Genomic DNA, 20252 nt, shown 5'->3' on the forward strand with positions numbered 1-20252 from the left:
TGCGGGTTCGATTCCGGTCAAGGGCATGTACCTGGGTTGCGGCCACATCCCCAGTGGGGAGTGTGCAGGAGGCAGCTGATCGATGTTTCTCTCTCATCGATGTTTCTGACTCTCTATCTCTCTCCCTTCCTCTCTGTAAAAAATCAATAAAAATATATTAAAAAAAAAAAAAGAACATATGTGCTAAAATAAACACCCACCACAAGGACTGAAGGGAAGGGTGGAGAAATTTCACAGAAAGTAGAACAAAAAGAAAACTTTGCACAACAGAAGAAAAAACAATTGTTAACGGTAGGTCATTGCAGATGATTCAATAGCTAACTAATAGGAATTCCAGAAAGAGAAAAACAACGGGGGAGGAACTGTCCAGGTAGTAATAAAACCAACTTTTCCACAGACAGGAATATCCAGAATGGAAAGATCACCGTATGCCCAGAACAATGAATGGAGATCTCCAGGAGGGCGAAGTCGCCATCTTGAATTTCAGGATACGCATGGTAAGGAGATTATGAAAGACTCGGGAGAGAAAATGCAGGTTATGTGAATGGCCAAGAACGCAATGAGCTTCTCAAAAGCAACAAGAGAAGCTAGAGGGCAGTGAGATAATACCTTCAAAGTGCTGGGAAAAAATGACTTTCAACCCCAAAATCTACATATAATCTATTAGTCTAGTGGGAGAGTGAAATAAAGCTATTTTCAAAGTTGTAAGGAAGTCCCTCATGGTAGCTGATATAAGTCCCAGAGAGCGACCCAGGAAAGGAGGTCTGAAGGCTCCAAGAAATTAAGAAATAGAAAGGCTGATTACCTGACAGATTTGAATACAAGGAAAACCTTGGAGGTTTATGTGGATTTTGGAGGGTGTAAGGAGATTTATATGTTCAAAGAGAACAAAACAAATTAAAAAAATAGGCAATTACTAACATCGGGGAAAAATAAAAAGTTGCAAGAGGAAGTATACTGATTGGCTCAGTGTTGTATAAGACTTATGTGGACATAATAATCAAAACACTGAATGTGTATTGAACCAAAAATTGTGATGCAAGTATAGTAAGGGGAGGGAGGAAATGATAATGGAGTGTGTGAGAGCTAAAAATTCTTAGTGATCGTAACAGATCATCTCTAAAATAGACAAACCAAAATACTGCAGAATAGATTTATTATTTTAAAATATGTAGGTAAATCTATAAGCAACAACTAAAAGAATGGTCACCCCTGAAAGGAATAGGAAAGGGTTGGGGAGAGCAAGGACTGCATTTTGTTGTTGTTGTTATCGGTGTTTTTGCACTAATTGGCTTCTTACAAAAATAATTTTAAAACCAAAGGCCTAGGCCAAATAGGGGAGGCAGAGCCTAATTTCGGCTGTAACACTGCAATTAAAGGGAAAGTAGCCCGGGAGGTGAGGCCAAGTGGCCTGGGCATACGATGTTTCGCTCATCGATATTTCTCTCTCTATTCCTCTCCTTTCCTCTCTTTCTAAAAATCAATAAAAACGTATTTTTTTTAAAAAAAAAAAAAAAGGGAAAGTAGCCCAGCCTGGCTCAGTGATTGAGCGTAGACCTATGAACCTGGAGGTCACGGTTGGGTTCCTGGTCAGGGCACATGCCTGGTTGCGGACTCCCTGTGTGGGGCCAATCAATGATTCTCTCTCATCATTGATGTTTCTCTCTCTCTCTCCCTCTCCCTTCCTTTCTGGAATCAATAAAACTATCTTTCTTAAAAAGGAAAGTAATTGCCGTAACTGGTTTGGCTCAGTGGATAGAGCGTCGGCCTGCGGACTCAAGGGTCCCAGGTTCGATTCCGGTCAAGAGCATGTACCTTGGTTGCGGACACATCCCCAGTAGGGAGTGTGCAGGAGGCAGCTGATCGATGTTTCTCTCTCATCGATGTTTCTAACTCTCTATCCCTCTTCCTTCCTCTCTGTAAAAAATCAATAAAATATATTTAAAAAAAGGAAAGTAACAACAATAAAGAATTAAAATAAATAAATAAATAAGTAGATAGATAAAGGAAAGTAAATCATGATTAAATAAAATAGCTTGCTTGGTATTACAGTATTTTACCTTTCAAAAGTGCTTGTGACAACCGGTGTAGCAATGAGCATACCTAGTGCCCAGATTCTGGTTTGTAAGTGCCTTTTCTGACCGAAAGGAACTAGAGCTCCCTAGAGGAAAGCCTGCCTCCAGGGCTGACTCCAGGTGAGCCTGGAGCACCTTGTGCCAGAAAGCAAGAACATGCTCAAGACTAATGGGGACACATCACAAGGACCCTACGCCAGAGTAAAGGGTTCCCCCAGGCCATAATTAGGACAATTTGATCATTAAAAACTCTCATGACTGTGACCTACTTCAAAACATCGAATAGATAAAATCCAAGAGTTCTTAGTGATTATCAAAAAAAAAAAAAAAAAAAAAAAGGAAAAAAGCCGGCCAGTGTGTTTCAGTGGTTGAGCATTGACCCATGAACCAAGAAGTTACCAGTTCGATTCCCAGTCGGAGCACACGCCTGGGTTGCAGGCTCGGTCCCCAGTAGAGCACATGTAGGAGGCAGCCAATCAATGTTTCTCTCTCCCCCTCCCTTCTTCTCTCTCTAAAATAAATAAATTAATTAATTTAATTAGTTGCCATTGGAAGTGACTATTGTGTTAACTTATTCTGAAAACAGATAACGCCCTAGCCGGTTTGGCTCAGTGGATACAGCGTCGACCTGCGGACTGACTGGTCCCAGGTTCGATTCCGGTCAAGGGCACATGCCCAGGTTTCGGGCTTGATCCCCAATGTGGGGCGTGCAGGAGGCAGCCAATCGATGATTCTTTCATCATTGATGTTTCTATCTTTCTCTCCCTCTCCTTTCCTCTCTGAAATCAATAAAAAAATATGTTTTAAAAAAAGAAAACCTAACAAACATAAATAGCATCTTGATATCCCAAAATGGGAGATCTGATTTAATAAATGATGATAAATCTGTAAAATAGGATGCTATGCACATATTCAAATATTTTATTTAAAAAAAAACTGATAAGAAGTTCAGCATTTAGGGGGAACTGGAGCTCACCCCCAGTTACTGAAGGGAAGTTCTTCTTTACAAAAGAATGTAGAAGGAATGATAGGATTTTAAAATTTGCTATTTTGCAACCCCCAGTGTATCGGGCAAGGACCACTGGTGGATGCTGAAACCATGAAGTGAAAGGCTGAAAGGTTGTAGGGAGACAGGATATGTGCCAAAGCATCATCAGAGATTACTTGCAGATTATAAAGAGGAAAAATATATATACCTTTTCTGTGGAGGGATCTTAACCAAGAGATCGAATTTAGCATCGCTGAAAGTGACACCACCAGGCATTCCTGTTCCTGATGGGGTGCAATGAGACACGCCTGGCTTCACCCACACAATGTTCTGGCCATTATGTCCAACCTGATGAGATCACGTCTTCCGACCTAACTTCCAGGACGCAGGAAAAACAGGGAAGCAAGGCATGAACTAATGATGCCATGAGGAGCCATCAGACAAATCCAGGATGGATAACATTCTATACGCTATCTGGTCCAGTCTTCTTAAAAAGTCCACATCTTGGATGGGGAGATTGTTCTAGAATTTAAAAGATTAAAAAACGTAATAGTCAAATGCAGTATGTGAAACTTAATTGGATGTTGGTTCAAGAAAATAGCTATAAAGACATGTTGAGGAATAGTTGTGGGAATTTGAATATGGACTTGATATTAGGAAATAATTGTTCATTTTTTTGGATATGATAACGGTATTATGAGTAGGTAGGAGAATGTCCTTGTTCTTAGGCGATGCAGGTTGAAGTATTTAGGGGTGAAATGCCATGACCATTGCAACTTACTTTGAAATGGTTCAGCAAAAAATAGAGGGATGATAGATGATAGATAGATAGATAAAGCAAATATGGCTTGTTTCATTAAGGTAGTGGCTATGCTGATGTTCATTGTACTGTTACCCAATGTTATCATAGTTTGAAATTTTTCAAAATAAAAAGTTTAAACATTAATTGTCAAAGAGAACCAGAAAATCACCATTTTGCAACCATTCTAGTAATAATGAATTCAGCAAGAGTCAATACTTTTTAAAAAATATTTTTATTGATTTCAGGGAAGAGAGAGAGAGAGAGAGAGGGAGAAACATCAATGATGAAAGACAATCATTGATCGGCTGCCTCCTGCACGCCCCACACTGGAGATTGAACCCACAACCCAGGCATGTGCCCCGACCGGGAATCAAACCCTGACTTCCTGGGTCATAGGTCGATGCTCAACCACTGAGCCATGCCAACTGGGAAGATTCTAAAACCATTTGAAAATGTGAAGACAAGCAGGATATGTAGGATAGTCTCAGTAATTTTACCCCCAGGTTACTAATTAGTTCCAAAAGGGGGAAACGGTAATTTTACAGTGGAGAATGGCAGGCGACCCCACTTAACTGGGAGATGCAGGCTGACATCATCAGTCATGGGACCAACAGATGCCCTGTGCCTCCTGATGTGCTCTCGGGAGGTATTCCCGCCAAAAGTTCGAGCCTGTGATATTACTTTTAAAGTTCCTGAATTTGATAATGATACAGTACTGTGATATATAGCCTATATAATAAAAGCCTAATATGCTGAGTGTCCGACCATCCATTCGACCAGTCACTATGACGTGCACTGACCACCAGGGGGAAGACGCTCTGACCAGTAGGTTAGCTTGCTGCTGGGATCCAGCCGATCAGGACTGGGCGAGACAGGCCAGACACGTCCTGGAGCCCTCCCATGGTCCCTCCCCAGCCCCGATTGTGCACCTGTGTGAGGGACCCCACCGGTGCACGGATTCGTGCACCAGGCCTTTAGTATTTATTGTACCAACTGTGTAGAGAGAGGAAGTGATAAAGCAAACGTGACAAAATGTTATCATTTGGTGCATCTGGCCACATAGGAGTCCTTCTATATACTATTGGTGCAATGATAAATTATTCAGAGTAAAAATATAATTAGTAAAATCTAAATTAGACCTAGACCAGTTGGCGAGGCAGCTCCTAATTTTGATGGGAACTAAATATAGAAATTAAGAGAAAATTAAATCTTGGTAAAGTGACTTGCATTTAAATACCTTGAGTGCCTTGGCATTCCCTCCAGTTCCGGGAATGCTTGTTCACTTTATGGAGCTGGGAGGCCAGGAGGCACCCCGAGCGACCTGCTGCAAAGGGGGCCCCTCCCAGATGCTCTGGTTCTCTGTCCAGGACCTTTTCTTTCCAGTTGAGAATCCTTATCCTTATGCTGAAAGCCAGTCCATCCCCCCCACCCCCCGCTCCCCCTGCAAAGAGAGCTGTGGGGGAGCCCCTCAGCATCTGCCCCGCACGGCACCCACGTGCTTTATGCCTCCTGGGACTGTTTTCCAATTGTTCTCTCTGCCCGCTTCCTTCTGGACTAGACTACTCCATCCCTGGCTGGCTTTCATTTTCCTTGTCCGTCTTTACACGGGAGTTTTAGCCCAGCGCTGGATAAGGCGTACGGCCTCAGCAAATCTTCCTGAGCCATCATCTTCAGAAAGCATTTAATAAGTGCTCAGAAGAGAGGAGATGGGTGAGGGTAGATACTTCTGGGCCCTCTGACAGTCTTTGGGCTTAATGTGTAAGGGATGTGAACCAAAAGCAAACACACCAAGAGAACTTACAAAACACATTCCAAACAAGGAGAACTTTTGACCATCAGCACCGTAAAGCTGAAACTCAGAAGCACTCAGCTGGGAGCCTCCCTCTGGCCTTACTGATTCTCTTCCCGAAGAATATTACATCTTCAAGATCGTGTTTTCCGGTCTTCCCAACTCCCCGGAAAACTTCTGGGAGAAGGGACAGCCTCTGTGGTTTTGTCCCCGCGTGACCTTCTCCAGTTTCCGCATACCCAGCTCTGCCCACTGGCAGCAGGCATCCAGGTCCCCGCAGAGCTGCCTACACCAAATGCCTCCGCCTCAGTCCTGTCACAGAGAATAGCCCAGGGAGGCGGATGGAGCAGAGCTTCAGGGTCTGATAAACCCGGGACAGTAATTTACAGGCCGGGCAAGTATGTGACCTCAGGCAAGTCACATGGCCTCCAAGCCTCCGTTTCTTCTTCTGAAAAAATACAGATAATAAAACTGACTTCTTCCCCCAGATAACTGGGTGGATTGAGAAGACACAGACCTCCCTGCTTTGGCCAATGTTTTGAAACATGAGTGCCCACCAGGGGCCATCTGTCCAGCCATGTCCCCTGTATGCAGGGCTACCCCTGGGGGCAGGTGAAGGTCATCCATTCTGAATGCCTCCACTCTGTCCTCCCAATCTCCCTAAACAGACTCGGGCACAATCTGGTTAACATGAACAGCAGGCATCAGAGATGGACTTGAAGGACTTAACACTGATTCCCTAGGAGGCTGTAAGAAGCAGGAGGCACCCACCAGAGAGCCAGGCTGCCTGGTTCAAATCCCAGCTCCACCGTTCACTAGCCCTGGGAGCTTGGGCAGGGTTACCTAATCTCTGTACCTCCATTTCCTCATCTATAAACCAGGGATGATAACAATGGCACCTACGCCACGGCGCTGCTCTGAGAATTAGATGAGTTAACGCATAAACATAGAGCACGTGGGTATTACTGCCTCTCATTGAAGCCGATACATCCATACACTGCGAAATTAAAACTGCTGCCAGTTAAACCAGGGCACCTCATCAATGGAACTGGAACTGAAAACACATATTGGTTTCAGAAATGTGAAACGAACAGGTGTGTGTTAACATGGGGGAAGTACAGTATCACTATTTGGAGGCCTGCAGCGAAAATACATTAGCGTTAGGGTTAGGGCTCAAACCCCAAGTCCACCACCTGGGCGACCTTATGCAAGAGGCTTCACCTCTCTGTGCCTCCGTTTTCCATTGGGCACATGCCGATCGCATCATTCGTACTCACCTCGCAAGACTGGAGGGGGAATATGTGCTCCAGTACTTACTAGTAGACGGCACCTGGTACAGAGTAGGCGCTGTCGTGGCTATTATGTGAAAGTTATTCTTTCCAGGTTGGAGCATGGCCATGGGAGGGCGAAGGGGACATGCCCAGCTCGTTTTGTAGACAGAGGGTCCCAACCTCCCGTGCCCTTCTAGCTGCGCGAAGGTCAGGAGGTACAGGGACCCCCGCGCCCCGCCAGGCCCCGCCCACCCGGCGGTTGGTTGGGCGATACCATCTGTCCATCTACGTGGGGGGAGTTAAAAACCCACGCATCCATATTTTCCAATTTTTAGATTTTCTGACCCAGATGCTTGTCCACTTTTAGCCTCTTCATCTTTTATATCTGCTAAGGTTCCTAGGAGAGAGATCTCGCTCTCCGGGGAGCGGGTCGTGGCGTCTCCGAACGGTGCGCTCCCCCTCCAACCGGGGCACGGGCTTCTGGGAGGCGGCGGCCCGCGTTGCCCAGGACCTGTCGCCGCTGCCCTTGGGGCTCAAGTTGGGAGAGTCCCCAAGTCCCAAAATGAGGAACAGGGGGGACCTTCTTCCCTGTTCGTTCCCTTCACCTGGCTCCCTGCGCCCGTTCGGGCCTGAGACCCAGCCGCTCAGCGCGTTCCTAGGGAATCGCCTTCGCCCCCCTCCTCCTCCCACACACGCCGCCACCAGCCTAGGTTCCCCCCGGCCCCCCACATCATCGACTGCTCCCCAGTACACACATCACGGTTGTAATGAGATGGCGACTCGTTTGCTGTCTTCCTCTGGCTGGCCGCAGCCCTGGGAACCAGCACGGTGCAGCGCCAGGCGCACAGTAGGCGCGCAGCAGATGTTCGTGGAATGAATGAATGAATGAATGAATGAGCGAACGAGGCGCCCATTTCAGTAGGAGTGAGGGTCTTCGCCTCCGACCGTTTCGGGGACAGCCCGCCTGTACCAGAGCCCAGGCAGCCCGAACTTTTCTGGAAGCCCTAGGACAATGGCAGGGTAGTGGGACGGGTCCCCTGATGATAAGGAAACGGTGCCTTTGACACACGCGTTGGTCATTCGTCTCTCTTTTCCCTTTAAGAAAAACGGAAGATGTCGGAATATATCCGGGTAACGGAAGACGAGAATGACGAGCCCATTGAAATTCCATCGGAAGACGACGGGACGGTGCTGCTGTCCACGGTCACGGCCCAGTTTCCCGGGGCCTGCGGGCTGCGCTACCGGAACCCCGTGTCGCAGTGCATGCGCGGGGTCCGGCTGGTGGAGGGCATTCTGCACGCCCCGGACGCCGGCTGGGGCAACCTGGTGTATGTGGTCAACTACCCCAAAGGTTCGTGGCCACCGGGTTTCGCAGCCCTAACGCTCCAGCGCAGTCGTGTTTGTGCCGCATTGTCGGTCCGAGAGGGTGGCCTCTTTTTTTTTTTAATATGTTTTATTGATTTTTTACAGAGAGGAAGGGAGATGGGTAGAGAGTTAGAAACATGGATGAGAGAGAAACATCGATCAGCTGCCTCCTGCACACCCCCTACTGGGGATGTGCCCCCCGCAACCAACCGGAATCGAACCTGGGACCCTTCAGTCCGCAGGCCCCCGCTCTGTCCAGAGCCAAGCCGGTCAGGGCGAGGGTGGCCTCTTTTCATGGTGCAACGTCTCCGATAACCCAAGTATTTCTTTAAACGTTGCTTACTATTAGACTAGTTTGTAAGAGCACTAGTTTAAATGAGTGAGGACTGCAAGTTACAGAACCTTTTTTAAAAGTGAAAACTGTGTGTTTAAGTATCTGAACAAGTGTTGCCATGTTTAGACAATGATGTATCAGTGTTGGTCCATCATTTGTAACAAATGTGTCACCACGGGAGGGATGTTGATGGGGGAAGCCATGCGTGTGCGGAGGAAGGGCAGTACTTATGTGGGAAATCTCTGCTTTCCTCTCAATTGTGCTCTGAACCTAAAGTTGTTCAAAAATGTCTGTTTTTTTTTAAATTTTCATTCGGTTCTTCCCTTTCTAATTTTGCTTTTTAAAAAATAACCTAAGGTTTTTTAATATTACAAAAATTAATGTGCCTTTATTATTGAAAGTTTAGAAAAGAAAATTGAAATCACCCTAAATCTACAGCTGGAAATAAAAGTTGCTGATTTTTTTTTTTTTTTTGGCAGATAGCCTGTAAGTTATAGGCATTAAAATAATTAAGCAAATACATTTAATAGGCAAAAAGATGCTAATTACTCTTTTAACCTGTTTTTTTCCTCAATGTATTTCAAAGTCAGAGTGAAGTAGAATTATTTATGTTTTGATATGCCTTCTGAGAAGGGAGGATATATATTTGTAATCTTGTGACACTACAAAACCAGAGGTTTGAGTCCCTGGATTTGCACCAGGAAAGCACCTCAACCACTGACTCAATCCTTCATTCTGTCTCTGAGAGCTGACGTTACTCTTTGCCAAAAGTTGAAACATCTTTATGTTCTTAGAATCTTTTTGCTTCTCCTAGATGTAGGAGGCAATGTGTTTTGAAACGTGTTACATGAAGAGTTCTAAAAGGTTTCTGCTCATTTTGTTTAGATAACAAAAGGAAAATGGATGAAACAGATGCTTCATCAGCAGTGAAAGTGAAAAGAGCCGTCCAGAAAACATCTGATTTAATAGTGTTGGGTCTCCCGTGGAAGACAACTGAGCAGGATCTAAAAGAATATTTTAGTACCTTTGGAGAAGTTCTTATGGTTCAGGTAAACTTTGATTTCATTTAACAGTTTTTCTTTTTCTGGGTGAATGAGCACCCAGAATTCCTGTTATAGTGACACTGCCCTTCATGTTCAACAGACAGTATTTTTAATTTAAGATTCGTAAACATTAGAGCTAGTTTATCTTTGCATTCTAAAACATTTTGTTGAAATTCTGATATGTAAAAGAGTATTATTCTGCTATAAACAGGATCTAAATTCAACATAGATTTATTCTTGGGGTTTTTACCCCAAGAATAATTTGGTTTAAATTTTAATTAAGCCACTGCATCCAGTTGAAGCCATTCACATTGTCAAGGAATTTCTCATTTGGTTATGTATCTGTGTTGTTTTAGTAAATTTAAATGATTTTTTTTCTAGGTCAAGAAAGACATTAAAACTGGTCATTCAAAAGGGTTTGGATTTGTTCGATTTACGGAATATGAAACCCAGGTGAAAGTAATGTCACAGAGACATATGATAGATGGACGATGGTGTGACTGTAAACTTCCTAATTCTAAGGTACTTTGCTTTTTTTATTTCTTTGCTTTTTTGCCTTTTTTATTTCTGCTTTGGGAACTTTTGCTGACAAACTTCCTATAGAAGACACTATAAAATAAAGTGTTAAATACACTTGGAAAGGTAGTGTCAGGATGTTTTCTTAAAGCCTTGGGATCTTAATGCATGCTGAATATTTTATGGCTGTTTGAAATATTTAGTTAAATATCCCTCTAAACCAGCGGTTCTCAACCTGTGGGTCGCGACCCCTTTGGGGGTCGAACGACCCTTTCACAGGGGTCACCTAAGACCATCGGAAAACACATACGTAATTACATTAAGATTCATAACAGTAACAAAATTACAGTTATGAAGTAGCAACGAAAATAATTTTATGGTTTGGGGTCACCACAACATGAGGAACTGTATTAAAGGGTCACGGCATTAGGAAGGTTGAGAGTTTAAACTAAACTATGTTAACAATCTTACGTAGTTACATGTTAAAACATGAAGATGATCAGAGTGCAGTAAACTTGTTATAAAAGCCTAACTTGTTCCAAGCAAGACTTGCTTATGTGGAACATTATTGATTAGTCGTTGACTTTCCTAGATCCAAATATACTTTCATGAACTTAAAACTTTAAAACTGTATTTGTCATTGAAGTCTTACAAGAAGGAGGAGTGCTAATGCAAAAAAATAAAAATGTACTTATTTTTTAATGACTCACCTGAGGTAAAGGCAGATAGGTTGTGCTACATCCTCCACCACAATGCCTTTTCCATTGCTCATAAAATATTTCTGATTGTTTTTCCTACCTTTGAATTTGCTCAGCAAAGCCCAGATGAGCCTCTGCGAAGCAGAAAGGTGTTTGTTGGGCGTTGTACAGAGGACATGACGGCTGATGAGCTGCGGCAGTTCTTTTGCCAGTACGGAGAAGTGGTAGATGTCTTCATTCCCAAACCATTCAGGGCTTTTGCCTTTGTTACATTTGCAGATGATCAGGTATTTTTCTCTTTAAAAATTTTATCCCAGCTAATTAGGTAATTTCTCTTGAACTTTTCCCTCCAGCTAATTGCCATCCATAACTAAGCTTTCTGACCTTGTAAGCTGTGCAGGGTATATGGACCTAGATATCTGTGATAAACGTTTTAGTACTTTTCAGTATGTGGTGTTTAACCAAGAGTGTTATATATCTTTAGAAAGTAAACTGAAAAATTCTTGCTGCCATTACTAAAAGCTCAAGGCTATTTTGAGTTTAAATGAAATGAGCATTCATTGTTTATTTTTCCTTCAGTTTAGATAATGGCTTGAAATCTAAATTTTATTGCAACTTTGAAGTACAAGTCAGTGGTTTAATCGCCTTTATTTACACCCCTTATTTTCTTATAGGTTGCCCAGTCTCTTTGTGGAGAGGACTTGATCATTAAAGGAATCAGCGTACATATATCCAATGCTGAACCTAAGCACAATAGCAATAGACAGTTAGAAAGAAGTGGAAGATTTGGTGGTAATCCAGGTGGCTTTGGGAATCAGGGTGGATTTGGTAACAGTAGAGGGGGCGGAGCTGGCTTGGGAAATAATCAAGGTAGTAACATGGGTGGAGGGATGAACTTTGGTGCTTTTAGCATTAATCCAGCGATGATGGCTGCAGCCCAGGCAGCGCTGCAGAGCAGCTGGGGTATGATGGGCATGTTAGCCAGTCAGCAGAACCAGTCGGGCCCGTCAGGTAATAACCAAAGCCAGGGCAACATGCAGAGGGAGCCGAATCAGGCCTTTGGGTCCGGAAATAACTCTTACAGTGGCTCTAACTCAGGGGCAGCCATTGGGTGGGGGTCAGCTTCAAATCCAGGGTCAGGCAGTGGTTTTAACGGAGGCTTTGGCTCAAGCATGGATTCGAAACCTTCTAGCTGGGGAATGTAGACAGTGGATGACGGTTGGTTGTATAGACTGGTGGGAATTCAAATTTTTCTAATCTCATGGTAAGTATATTGTAAAATACATATGTACTAAGAATTTTCAAAATTGGTTTGTTCAGTGTGGAGTATATTCAGCAGTATTTTTGACATTTTCTTTAGAAAAAGAGGAAGAATTAAAGGAATTTTATAAGTTTTGTTACATAAAGGGTTGAAATACTGAGTGTTTGAAAGTGAACTGCTGTTTGCCTGATTGGTAAACCAACACACTACAATTGATATCAAAAGGTTTCTCTTGTAATAATTTATCCCTGGACTCGTCAAGTGAATTCTTTGCATGTTCAAAATGGAAACCATTAATTAGAACTACATTCTTTTCTTTTAATTTGAACCCCACCATATGGATTTTTTCCTTAGGAATATCTCCTTTTGGGAGATCATGGTGTCACAGTGTTTGGTTCTTTTGTTTTTGTTTTTTAACACTTGTCTCCGTTCATATGCAAAAGTACAATATGAAGCCTTCATTTAATCTCTGCAGTTCATCTCATTTCAAATGTTTATGGAAGAAGCACTTCATTGAAAGTAGTGCTGTAAATATTCTGCCATAGGAATACTTCTGTCTACATGCTTTCTCATTCAAGATTTCGTCATCACACTGCACAGGCTGCGTCTTTGACGGTGGGTGTCCCATTTTTATCCGCTACTCTTTATTTCATGGAGTCGTATCAACGCTATGAACGCAAGGCTGTGATATGGAACCAGAAGGCTGTTTGAACTTTTGAAACCTTGTGTGGGATTGATGGTGGTGCCGAGGCATGAAAGGCTAGTATGAGCGAGAAAAGGAGAGAGCGCGTGCAGAGACGGTGGTGCAAAATGGATATTTTTTAACTTGGCGAGATGTGTCTCTCCATCCTGTGGCTTTGGTGAGAGAGTGTGCAGAGAGCAATGATAGCAAATAACGTACGAATGTTTCTTGCATTCAAAGGACATCCACATCTGTTGGAAGACTTTAAGTGAGTTTTGTTCCTAGATAACCCACATTAGCTGAATGTGTTAAGTGAAACGATACTTGTATTTCCCCTCTCCCTTTGTCAACTGCTGTGAATGCTGTATGGTGTGTGTTCTCTTCTGTTACTGATCTGTAAGTGTGGTCATGTGAACTGAAGCTGGTGGGTTGAGAACATGGACTGAGCTTGTGGTGTGCTTTGCAGGAGTACTTGGAAGCAGAGCTCACCAGTGAGCTGGGGGTGTCTCAAAGAAGGGTGGGCGTTCTAATGTCTGTCAGCCACCCCTCAGAATGCTGTTTGCTGCAGTTCTGTGTCCTGTGCTTGGATGCTTTTTATAAGAGTTGTCAATGTTGGAAATTCTTAAATAAAACTGATTTAAATAATATGTGTCTTTGTTTTGCAGCCCTGAATGCAAAGAATTCATAGCAGTTAATTCCCCTTTTTTGACCCTTTTGAGATGGAACTTTCATAAAGTTTCTTGGCAATAGTTTATTTTGCTTCAAATAAACTTATTTGAAAAGTTGTCTCAAGTCAAATGGATTCATCACCTGTCATGCATTGACACCTGATACCCAGACTTAATTGCTATTTGTTCTTGCATTGTCCAAAGTGAAAAGTTGTTTTGTTTTGTTTTTTCTTTTTAACCTATCTTTTAATAAGTCTGGGTGACCGCACCTAAAATGGTAAGCAGTGCCCTCCAGCTTTTCCTTAGTGCCTCTGTGCATTTGGGTGATGTTCTATTTACATGGCCTGTATAGATCTCTCCATTGGGAAATCGTGCCTCCTAAAAATCTTATTTGGGGGAGTGGGCAAAACAGTGTTAATTCTTTTTAAATGCTTTGTAGCAAAGCATATCAATTGAAAGGGAATATTAGCGCCTTTTTAGTTTGGTATTTGAAAAGTGGAATTAATTGCAATGGGGATAAAAGTAGAAGAAACCACAAATTATCTTGTGCCTGAAATCCATTAAGAAGCTTGATAGCTTTAAGAACTATCAGGGTGTGGTGGGTTGTCTGTGAAAGTGTTAAGTGAAATGGACTTTGTCCTCCCAAGATGGGGGAAATACAGTCCTGCTGAATAAAATCGTTTACAAAACTCAGATTAGACTCACGATGCATTGTTAACTATGTAAAAGCGATAATATATTGATTATTGTACTTTTTATGTAACTACTGCTATGAGAGTTGAGCTTGTTTTCTAATGGAAGAATGTAACAGTTCTTGTGTTGATAGTTTACCTAATGCCCTTATCTAATTAGATTATGATAAATAGGATTTTTGCAAATTACATGTTTTAAACTTTTATAAAGTGAAGTCATCCTTTAGACTTGTGATCGCCACATTGTTTCATTATTCAGTTTCCTCTGTAAAAGGATCTTGCAGTTGTTTAATTTTTTTTTCTGCATCTAAATTGCATGATTTCCAAACCCTGTACCATCTGAATTTTGCATTTTAGCACTTGCACTATTACTCAGCAGCAGTAACATGGTAACACTTAAAATGGTATTCGGGGACCTCCAAAGACTAAACTGACAAGCCTTCAAGGAGCCCAGGGGTAAGTTAACTTGTCAATGGCATGGTTTTAATCCCTCTTTACACTTGTGTAAACCTAGTAACTGGTCTTGGAAGGCTTTCAATGTTGAGTAGCCTTCTCTTAATATGTTTGTGGTAATACATAGCTATGGGCATTTAATTCTACCCTAAATTTTTTTTTTTTTTTGAAGTTTAGAAGTAAACTATTTGGCAAAGATTTGTTTTTAAAGTCTATTTGGTCATCTAAATGCATTCATTCTAAACATTTTTTGAACCAGTTGAATAAAAATTTTTGTTGCCACCAGTTTAGTGTCTGGAGTCTTACTGGAAAAACACAGTTTCCTTTTTATATGTGACAAAGATGCTGTAAAGTTACCTTTAAAAAGTGAGTCTCAAGAAGTTGCACTTTACATGCACAAGAGAAATTAGGGCAAAACTCACAATGAATTTTTAAATACAATGGTAACTGGCTAGAATGAAAAGCTTTGTTAGATGTTAGCAATTAAATCTTTTTAGGAAGGACTAGCCAACTAAAAAATATTTTTAAGCTTAAGTCAGAGCTTAAATTTTGTCCTTAGGAAAAAGAAGTTAACTACTTAATTTGGAAGATGTATGTGATAATTAGAATAATTTGTTGTTGAGTACTAGGACAATAGCTCTTAATTGTGTATTCAGGTTCTATACTCAGGTATTGTGTGATCTGTGATCTATTGTTTGGCTAACTGTGACCCTCTTTTACATGTTTATCATAAGAAGGAAAAAAATACAGATTTATCTATAGTACCACCATTTACTTCTGGTGTCATATTTCATCTTATGGAAATGCCACATTTAATTCCATTGTCTTCAGAATTTGAACATTATTTAGGTTATTTCCAAGTGCTGGGAGCATGGCTAAATTAAGTTCTTAGCATTGAATTTACTAGGTTAAAGACTATGCATGCTTTTAAGGCTTTTGAAATACATTGCAAAATTTTCCTTTAGAAAATTTGTATTGTCTTTGACAATGTGAATAGTGCTACTCCATGTTCATTTTGTCTACCAATTTGATAAGTGCAAAATTATATCGCTGTTTTTGTGATACTGGTTTTTAACATGGAAATTAGTACCTAGGCTAAAGTATTGATGTTTCTAGTTCATCTACAAAAATCCATGATTCAAGGTTACCCTGAACTAATACTGCTGTGATATTAGAGATCCATAAGAATAAGTCGAAAAATACTCAAAGACCATGTACAGGCCATTTCCGGAAATGCAATAAAAAAGCCAGTACAAAAGGATACTGGACTCTAAGTAATGCAGTGCAATCTGACCAGTGAGTTTCTATTGCCCCGGCAAAGACGAACATCACTGTGGTTCACACCCCCTTGAACCACAACGTAAAGGGTGAAACGCTGGCCAGCCTCTCTCTGCAGTTGGGTTTTGGTTTTTGGGTGGGCGGGTGACAGTGGCTGTACTAATGTTCCTCGGGTCACACTGTTGCTGCGATCTTTTACAGGCATTTTTAAAAGGCATTTACTGATTGAAAACATACAAATTAAAAGTTACTCTTTTTCTTTTTTTTATTAAAATATTTTATTGATTTTTTACAGAGAGGAAGGGAGAGGGATAGAGAGTTAGAAACATCGATGAGAGAGAAACATTGATCAGCTGCCTCCTGCACACTCCCCACTGGGGACGTGCCCGAAACCCAGGTACATGCCCTTGACCGGAATCGAACCTGGGACCCTTGAGTCCGCAGGCCGATGCTCTATCCACTGAGCCAAACCGGCTAGGGCTAAAAGTTACTCATTATTTTCTTGATCCAGGGAATATAGTTAATGACTTTTGTGTAAACCCCATACACTTGTGCTTCCCCACAATTGTTGGAGCCCCAGGACACTATTCCTCCTACAAACCACCTGTGTGTCTCATTGTCGAGAAACACTAATGCCCCTCCACTGTCGCCTCCACAGCTATCCTTGCCCCCACTCTCTACGCCAGCACAAAGCATGTTGTCAGTTACCTTTGCCCCTAGATACAGCTTCTTTTCATAGGCAGCAGCACATGTTTGATGATCAACAATTGGTATGTCAACAAACTTCAGACTTCGGGCAAGAAAACCCCTTTGGGTTAATCCCCATCCGGACACAGTTCCAATGTCATCTGTCCTCATGAAGGATTCAGCTGCTTCTCCTGGCAAGCAGATAGGCATGATGCTGCTGTTGATGGCAACTTTGTTCTGCAGTTTAATCAGCGCTATGTCGTTATCGAAACCAGCAGCATGCCTGTAGCCCTCATGGATGAAAATGGCCTCTGCCCAGGCTTGTGTGTGATGAGGCGACAGTCTCTTCAGGGCACCCATTCGAATGTCCAGGGAGGAGGCATCTTCTTTTTGCTCATATACAGCATGAGCAGCCGTTAGGATCCAGTTGTCATTCAAAAGTGCACCTGCTGCTGTGGTGTCGCCTAATAATAGCAGGACTTGCCAAGGAAAATCACCAAGCTTTGCATTTTGCCCTCCATATATACGACCTCCTATCGTACGGGCTGATAGTCCACAAACTGGGGAAAGAAGCAGATAGGCAGAGCCTTGGTAGAAACCCAGTGGTGCTTTTCTCCACCCACCACTTCGGACTTGTTAATGTTTCATGTCAACCCAAAATGGGGTCACCTAAATGGGTGGGCGCCCACCTGTGCAGGCAGGTGAGGCTGCCTTAAAACAGCACAGTTCAAAGACCCAATGGGGAGTTCTTCACTCCTCAGAAAATGAGGTGGGTAAAATTTCTTTTAGAAGCTATATTTGTTTTGCAAAAAAAAATAAAAGGTCTACACAGTTGGGGGGTTATTTATTAGGGCAAGCGGGAATTGGCTGAGCTGATGCATTGGGTGATGGGAATAGGAAGTGGAAGGAAATAACCTTTTCATTGCTTCTGTTATCCCACTTTAAAATGGGGTGTTCACCATGTAGTTCTGTGAAAGCAGGAACTAGGTCACTGTCATCGGATTGGCAAAATTAATTTGACTTTTGAACATTTAAATGTTTTACAAATTAGAATGTCGCAGCTATAGCCAGGAACCTTCAGGGTCAGAAATTATTTGTCATCTAGTTGATGCTTTCAAACACTAAGTTTTACTCTGTATTACTAAGGGAATACACTCAATGTACCAAATGTATCCTACTGTGGCAGAATACTTGCATTGAAACTTGTAAACGTGGTGTCAGCTAAAATCAAATAACTAATTTAAGCCAAATAACACAGGGGTAATGAATATATTATTACCTTTCTGATTTTTTTAATATCTACTCAACTATATCTTCAGAGCCAATTCTGGTAAAAAAAAAATTTTAAGTACTATTAAAAGGCAAATTGCATTAATGTTTAAAAATTAGATGTCATTGAAAACAATTGCTTAGGGAAATAATGAAGTTATTAGCTTTGGGTTTTAATAGCATTTTTAACAGGGAAGAAAAGTAACAACAGAGGAACTTAAGTTTATAAATGTATAAATGGTTCAAGATAATTTAAAAAATCATTTAATTTTTTATGCTTGCCTAGTTGTAAGGCCAAAATAATCAAATGACTGATGCAGTCAGCACCTAACAACCTCTCCACACGGAAAGGGGATAATGAGGACGTATTATTTGGAAATAATAACTTGGTCTAAGAGCCAAGTACCGAAGTTACATTTCTGCCTACCACAGCTAAAGCTCTACTTATTGTCTCCGACCCATTCTACTTTCCATCAATTACGAATCTCTTGTATAAATGAATCCATTACCAGGCTCACAGACTGGGAGTGATTTTTCTCCTTTGGAGCTCGTCCAGAATCCATCAGCCTCACACACATATTTACCTGCAAATCATTGGAAAAGCAAAAATGTTTAACTGCATGTATGAGGTGGTTGTCATTTGCTTGAATTCCCCCTTAAAAAATGTTGATTCCTGAGCATCCGTGGGAAATAGAGGTGTCTGAATAACCGTTTTACATGATTTCCTAAATGGGAGGTCTCGGCATTACCATGTTTGCTTGCAAAGTGGAAACCTTTTAGATGTGTAACTTGAATATGTATCAAGATCTCAAGTGCTTAATGATAAGGTTTTGACTTGTTAAATTAAACCATTTGGAATATATTGTGTGTTTGTAGTAGTCATTTACTAGATAAGATCTGTTTTCAGATTCTTGCAAATTGACATTAAAGTCACTTCAGCTGTAATATTTCACTTAGCTGGTGGGAGAAGTGCCTTTTAATCTTTTGTCTAGCCTTAGCCAAAATGTTGGCTACAGTTTCTTTTCAGATGGTGAGGGCTTCGGTTCCAAGCAGCACCCACCCCCAGCTTGGAGCAACGTGCTTACCATCACCTCTTGCCATGGTGTAGAAGATCTCATTGCAGCGATACTGAATCACAGCTTTGTACGTAGTCACCTCAGAACCCGAGAGGTACTCCACTCGGCCGTTGGGTAGGTCATCAGGAGGGCCACACTCAACAACTAATGAACAGGGGAGAGGGAGGAGTCAGTTTCTGCTTTTAGTTCTAACATTAGAAAGATGTGGAGACCGATAGACAGTGAGCCCTGTGGTGCTGGGTTGGGGTGCAGTCCCTGCGGGGGTGGCGTGAGGCCTTTCCTCAAGGAAGGGGATCTGAAACCACACGACTTCCTCGACGCTCTCACTTGTGACAGGAAGGTCTGCAGCCACAGGAGGGAGGAGGCGGCACAGCCTGCACTGTCTAGCTCCCCCAAAAGGGCACTCAAACGACTCTGAAGGGCGCAGCTTGTTCTTGGGATCCCTTTCCTAATTGAACCTATTGTTAGAGAGAGAAAGGGATCGGCTGCCTCCTGCACGCCCCAGCCGGGGATGGAACCCACAACCTATGTATGTGCCCAGACCAGGAATCCAACCACCACCTTCTGTTGTACAGATGATGCTCCAACCAACTGAGCCACACAGGCCAGGGCTCATAAATTGAACTTTCTAGAAGACCTGGAAGTCCTTGAATTTGGGTTAGAATTCACACTTGGGACATTGCTAATAGGAAGGAAGTAACCACTTTGTGAGACAGTGCTAAACGTCTCCACACGGTGGATGTATAAAATCGTTGATGCATATCTAGGTATTCAAAGACTGCATTTAAATGATTTTCAGCAATATCTGTGTGCCTGGCTCTGCCAAGTGCTTTGTCTGCATTGCCTAATTGTCTGTAGATGAGGCACCATAACTACCCAACCAAAAATAGCCGAAGCAGGGCTCAAACCCAGACCTCTGGCTTCCACTGCCTTTAGAACTTCTCTGCTGCTTTTTTAACTAAAAGAATAGGTGGGAATGTAAATTTATGAAATAAAAATATTTAATTCCCCCAGGCATTTTGTAGAAATTCTTACGCAAAATATACAGAAATACATGTACAGGGTGTTAACTACAGCAAGTGCCTGTAACAGTAAAAAAAGGGGGGAGAGGGGGACAATGAAAGATTAAAAGCATGGTGTGATGAAATGCTATACAGTCATTAGCAAGAATGAGAGGCTCTATTAATACCTAAACTGATGTGGGAAGATAGCCCAACAAGATGGAGAAAAGCAATTGCAATCATTAAGTATCCCATTTTGGTTAATAATAATAGCCCTAGCCAGTTTGGCTCAGTGGATAGAGAG

The 20252-nt window shown here is 42.2% G+C and overlaps 2 protein-coding genes and 1 long non-coding RNA gene across 9 annotated transcripts in view; 1 reads left to right on the forward strand and 2 right to left on the reverse strand.

Annotated features, from left to right (window-relative positions):
* TARDBP (TAR DNA binding protein) lies at positions 1-18353 on the forward strand. Of its 5 annotated transcripts, none has more exons than XR_001363515.1 (7): positions 1-5; positions 8028-8276; positions 9510-9673; positions 10049-10189; positions 10998-11168; positions 11556-12757; positions 18158-18353. XR_001363515.1 is itself a non-coding variant. In XM_014545483.1 (6 exons), exons 2-6 carry the CDS (start codon positions 8039-8041, stop codon positions 12084-12086), a joined length of 1245 nt encoding a protein of 414 aa, XP_014400969.1. In that variant the 5' UTR covers positions 1-5; positions 8028-8038; the 3' UTR covers positions 12087-14922. The 5 variants fall into 5 exon arrangements, 1 of the variants encoding a protein (XP_014400969.1); XR_001363513.1 differs by lacking the exon at positions 18158-18353 and adding an exon at positions 14542-14922 and having other exon boundaries at positions 11556-13769; XR_314002.2 differs by lacking the exon at positions 18158-18353 and adding an exon at positions 13490-14922.
* LOC106727344 lies at positions 5533-7166 on the reverse strand. Of its 3 annotated transcripts, none has more exons than XR_001363518.1 (3): positions 6972-7166; positions 6558-6708; positions 5533-6102 (listed from the first exon to the last, which is right to left on the reverse strand). It is a non-coding gene; the product is annotated as an uncharacterized LOC106727344 (long non-coding RNA). The 3 variants fall into 3 exon arrangements; XR_001363517.1 differs by having other exon boundaries at positions 6932-7166; XR_001363516.1 differs by having other exon boundaries at positions 6558-7166.
* The window catches only part of LOC102255311 (mannan-binding lectin serine protease 2-like), a gene marked incomplete at its 5' end in the record, with an annotated part of 21228 nt that continues 17310 nt past the window's right edge, over positions 16335-20252 (reverse strand). Inside the window, 3 exons of the mRNA XM_005873476.2 lie at positions 16335-17162; positions 18381-18455; positions 18957-19091. Of these exons, the coding sequence (XP_005873538.1) occupies positions 16396-17162; positions 18381-18455; positions 18957-19091 (977 nt within the window). The remainder of the gene's footprint in view (positions 17163-18380; positions 18456-18956; positions 19092-20252) is intronic.

This window comes from Myotis brandtii, unplaced genomic scaffold, assembly GCF_000412655.1.
Source record: "Myotis brandtii unplaced genomic scaffold, ASM41265v1 scaffold410, whole genome shotgun sequence".
Taxonomy (NCBI): Eukaryota; Metazoa; Chordata; class Mammalia; order Chiroptera; family Vespertilionidae; genus Myotis; species Myotis brandtii.

Excerpts from the sequence above, each read along its gene's own strand:
- TARDBP (XM_014545483.1), top strand. The coding sequence starts at position 8,039 with ATGTCGGAATATATCCGGGTAACGGAAGACGAGAATGACGAGCCCATT. Across the intron at positions 8,277-9,509 it reads TGTGGTCAACTACCCCAAAG|ATAACAAAAGGAAAATGGAT; the intron begins GTTCGTGGCCAC and ends CATTTTGTTTAG. Across the intron at positions 9,674-10,048 it reads GAGAAGTTCTTATGGTTCAG|GTCAAGAAAGACATTAAAAC; the intron begins GTAAACTTTGAT and ends TTTTTTTTCTAG.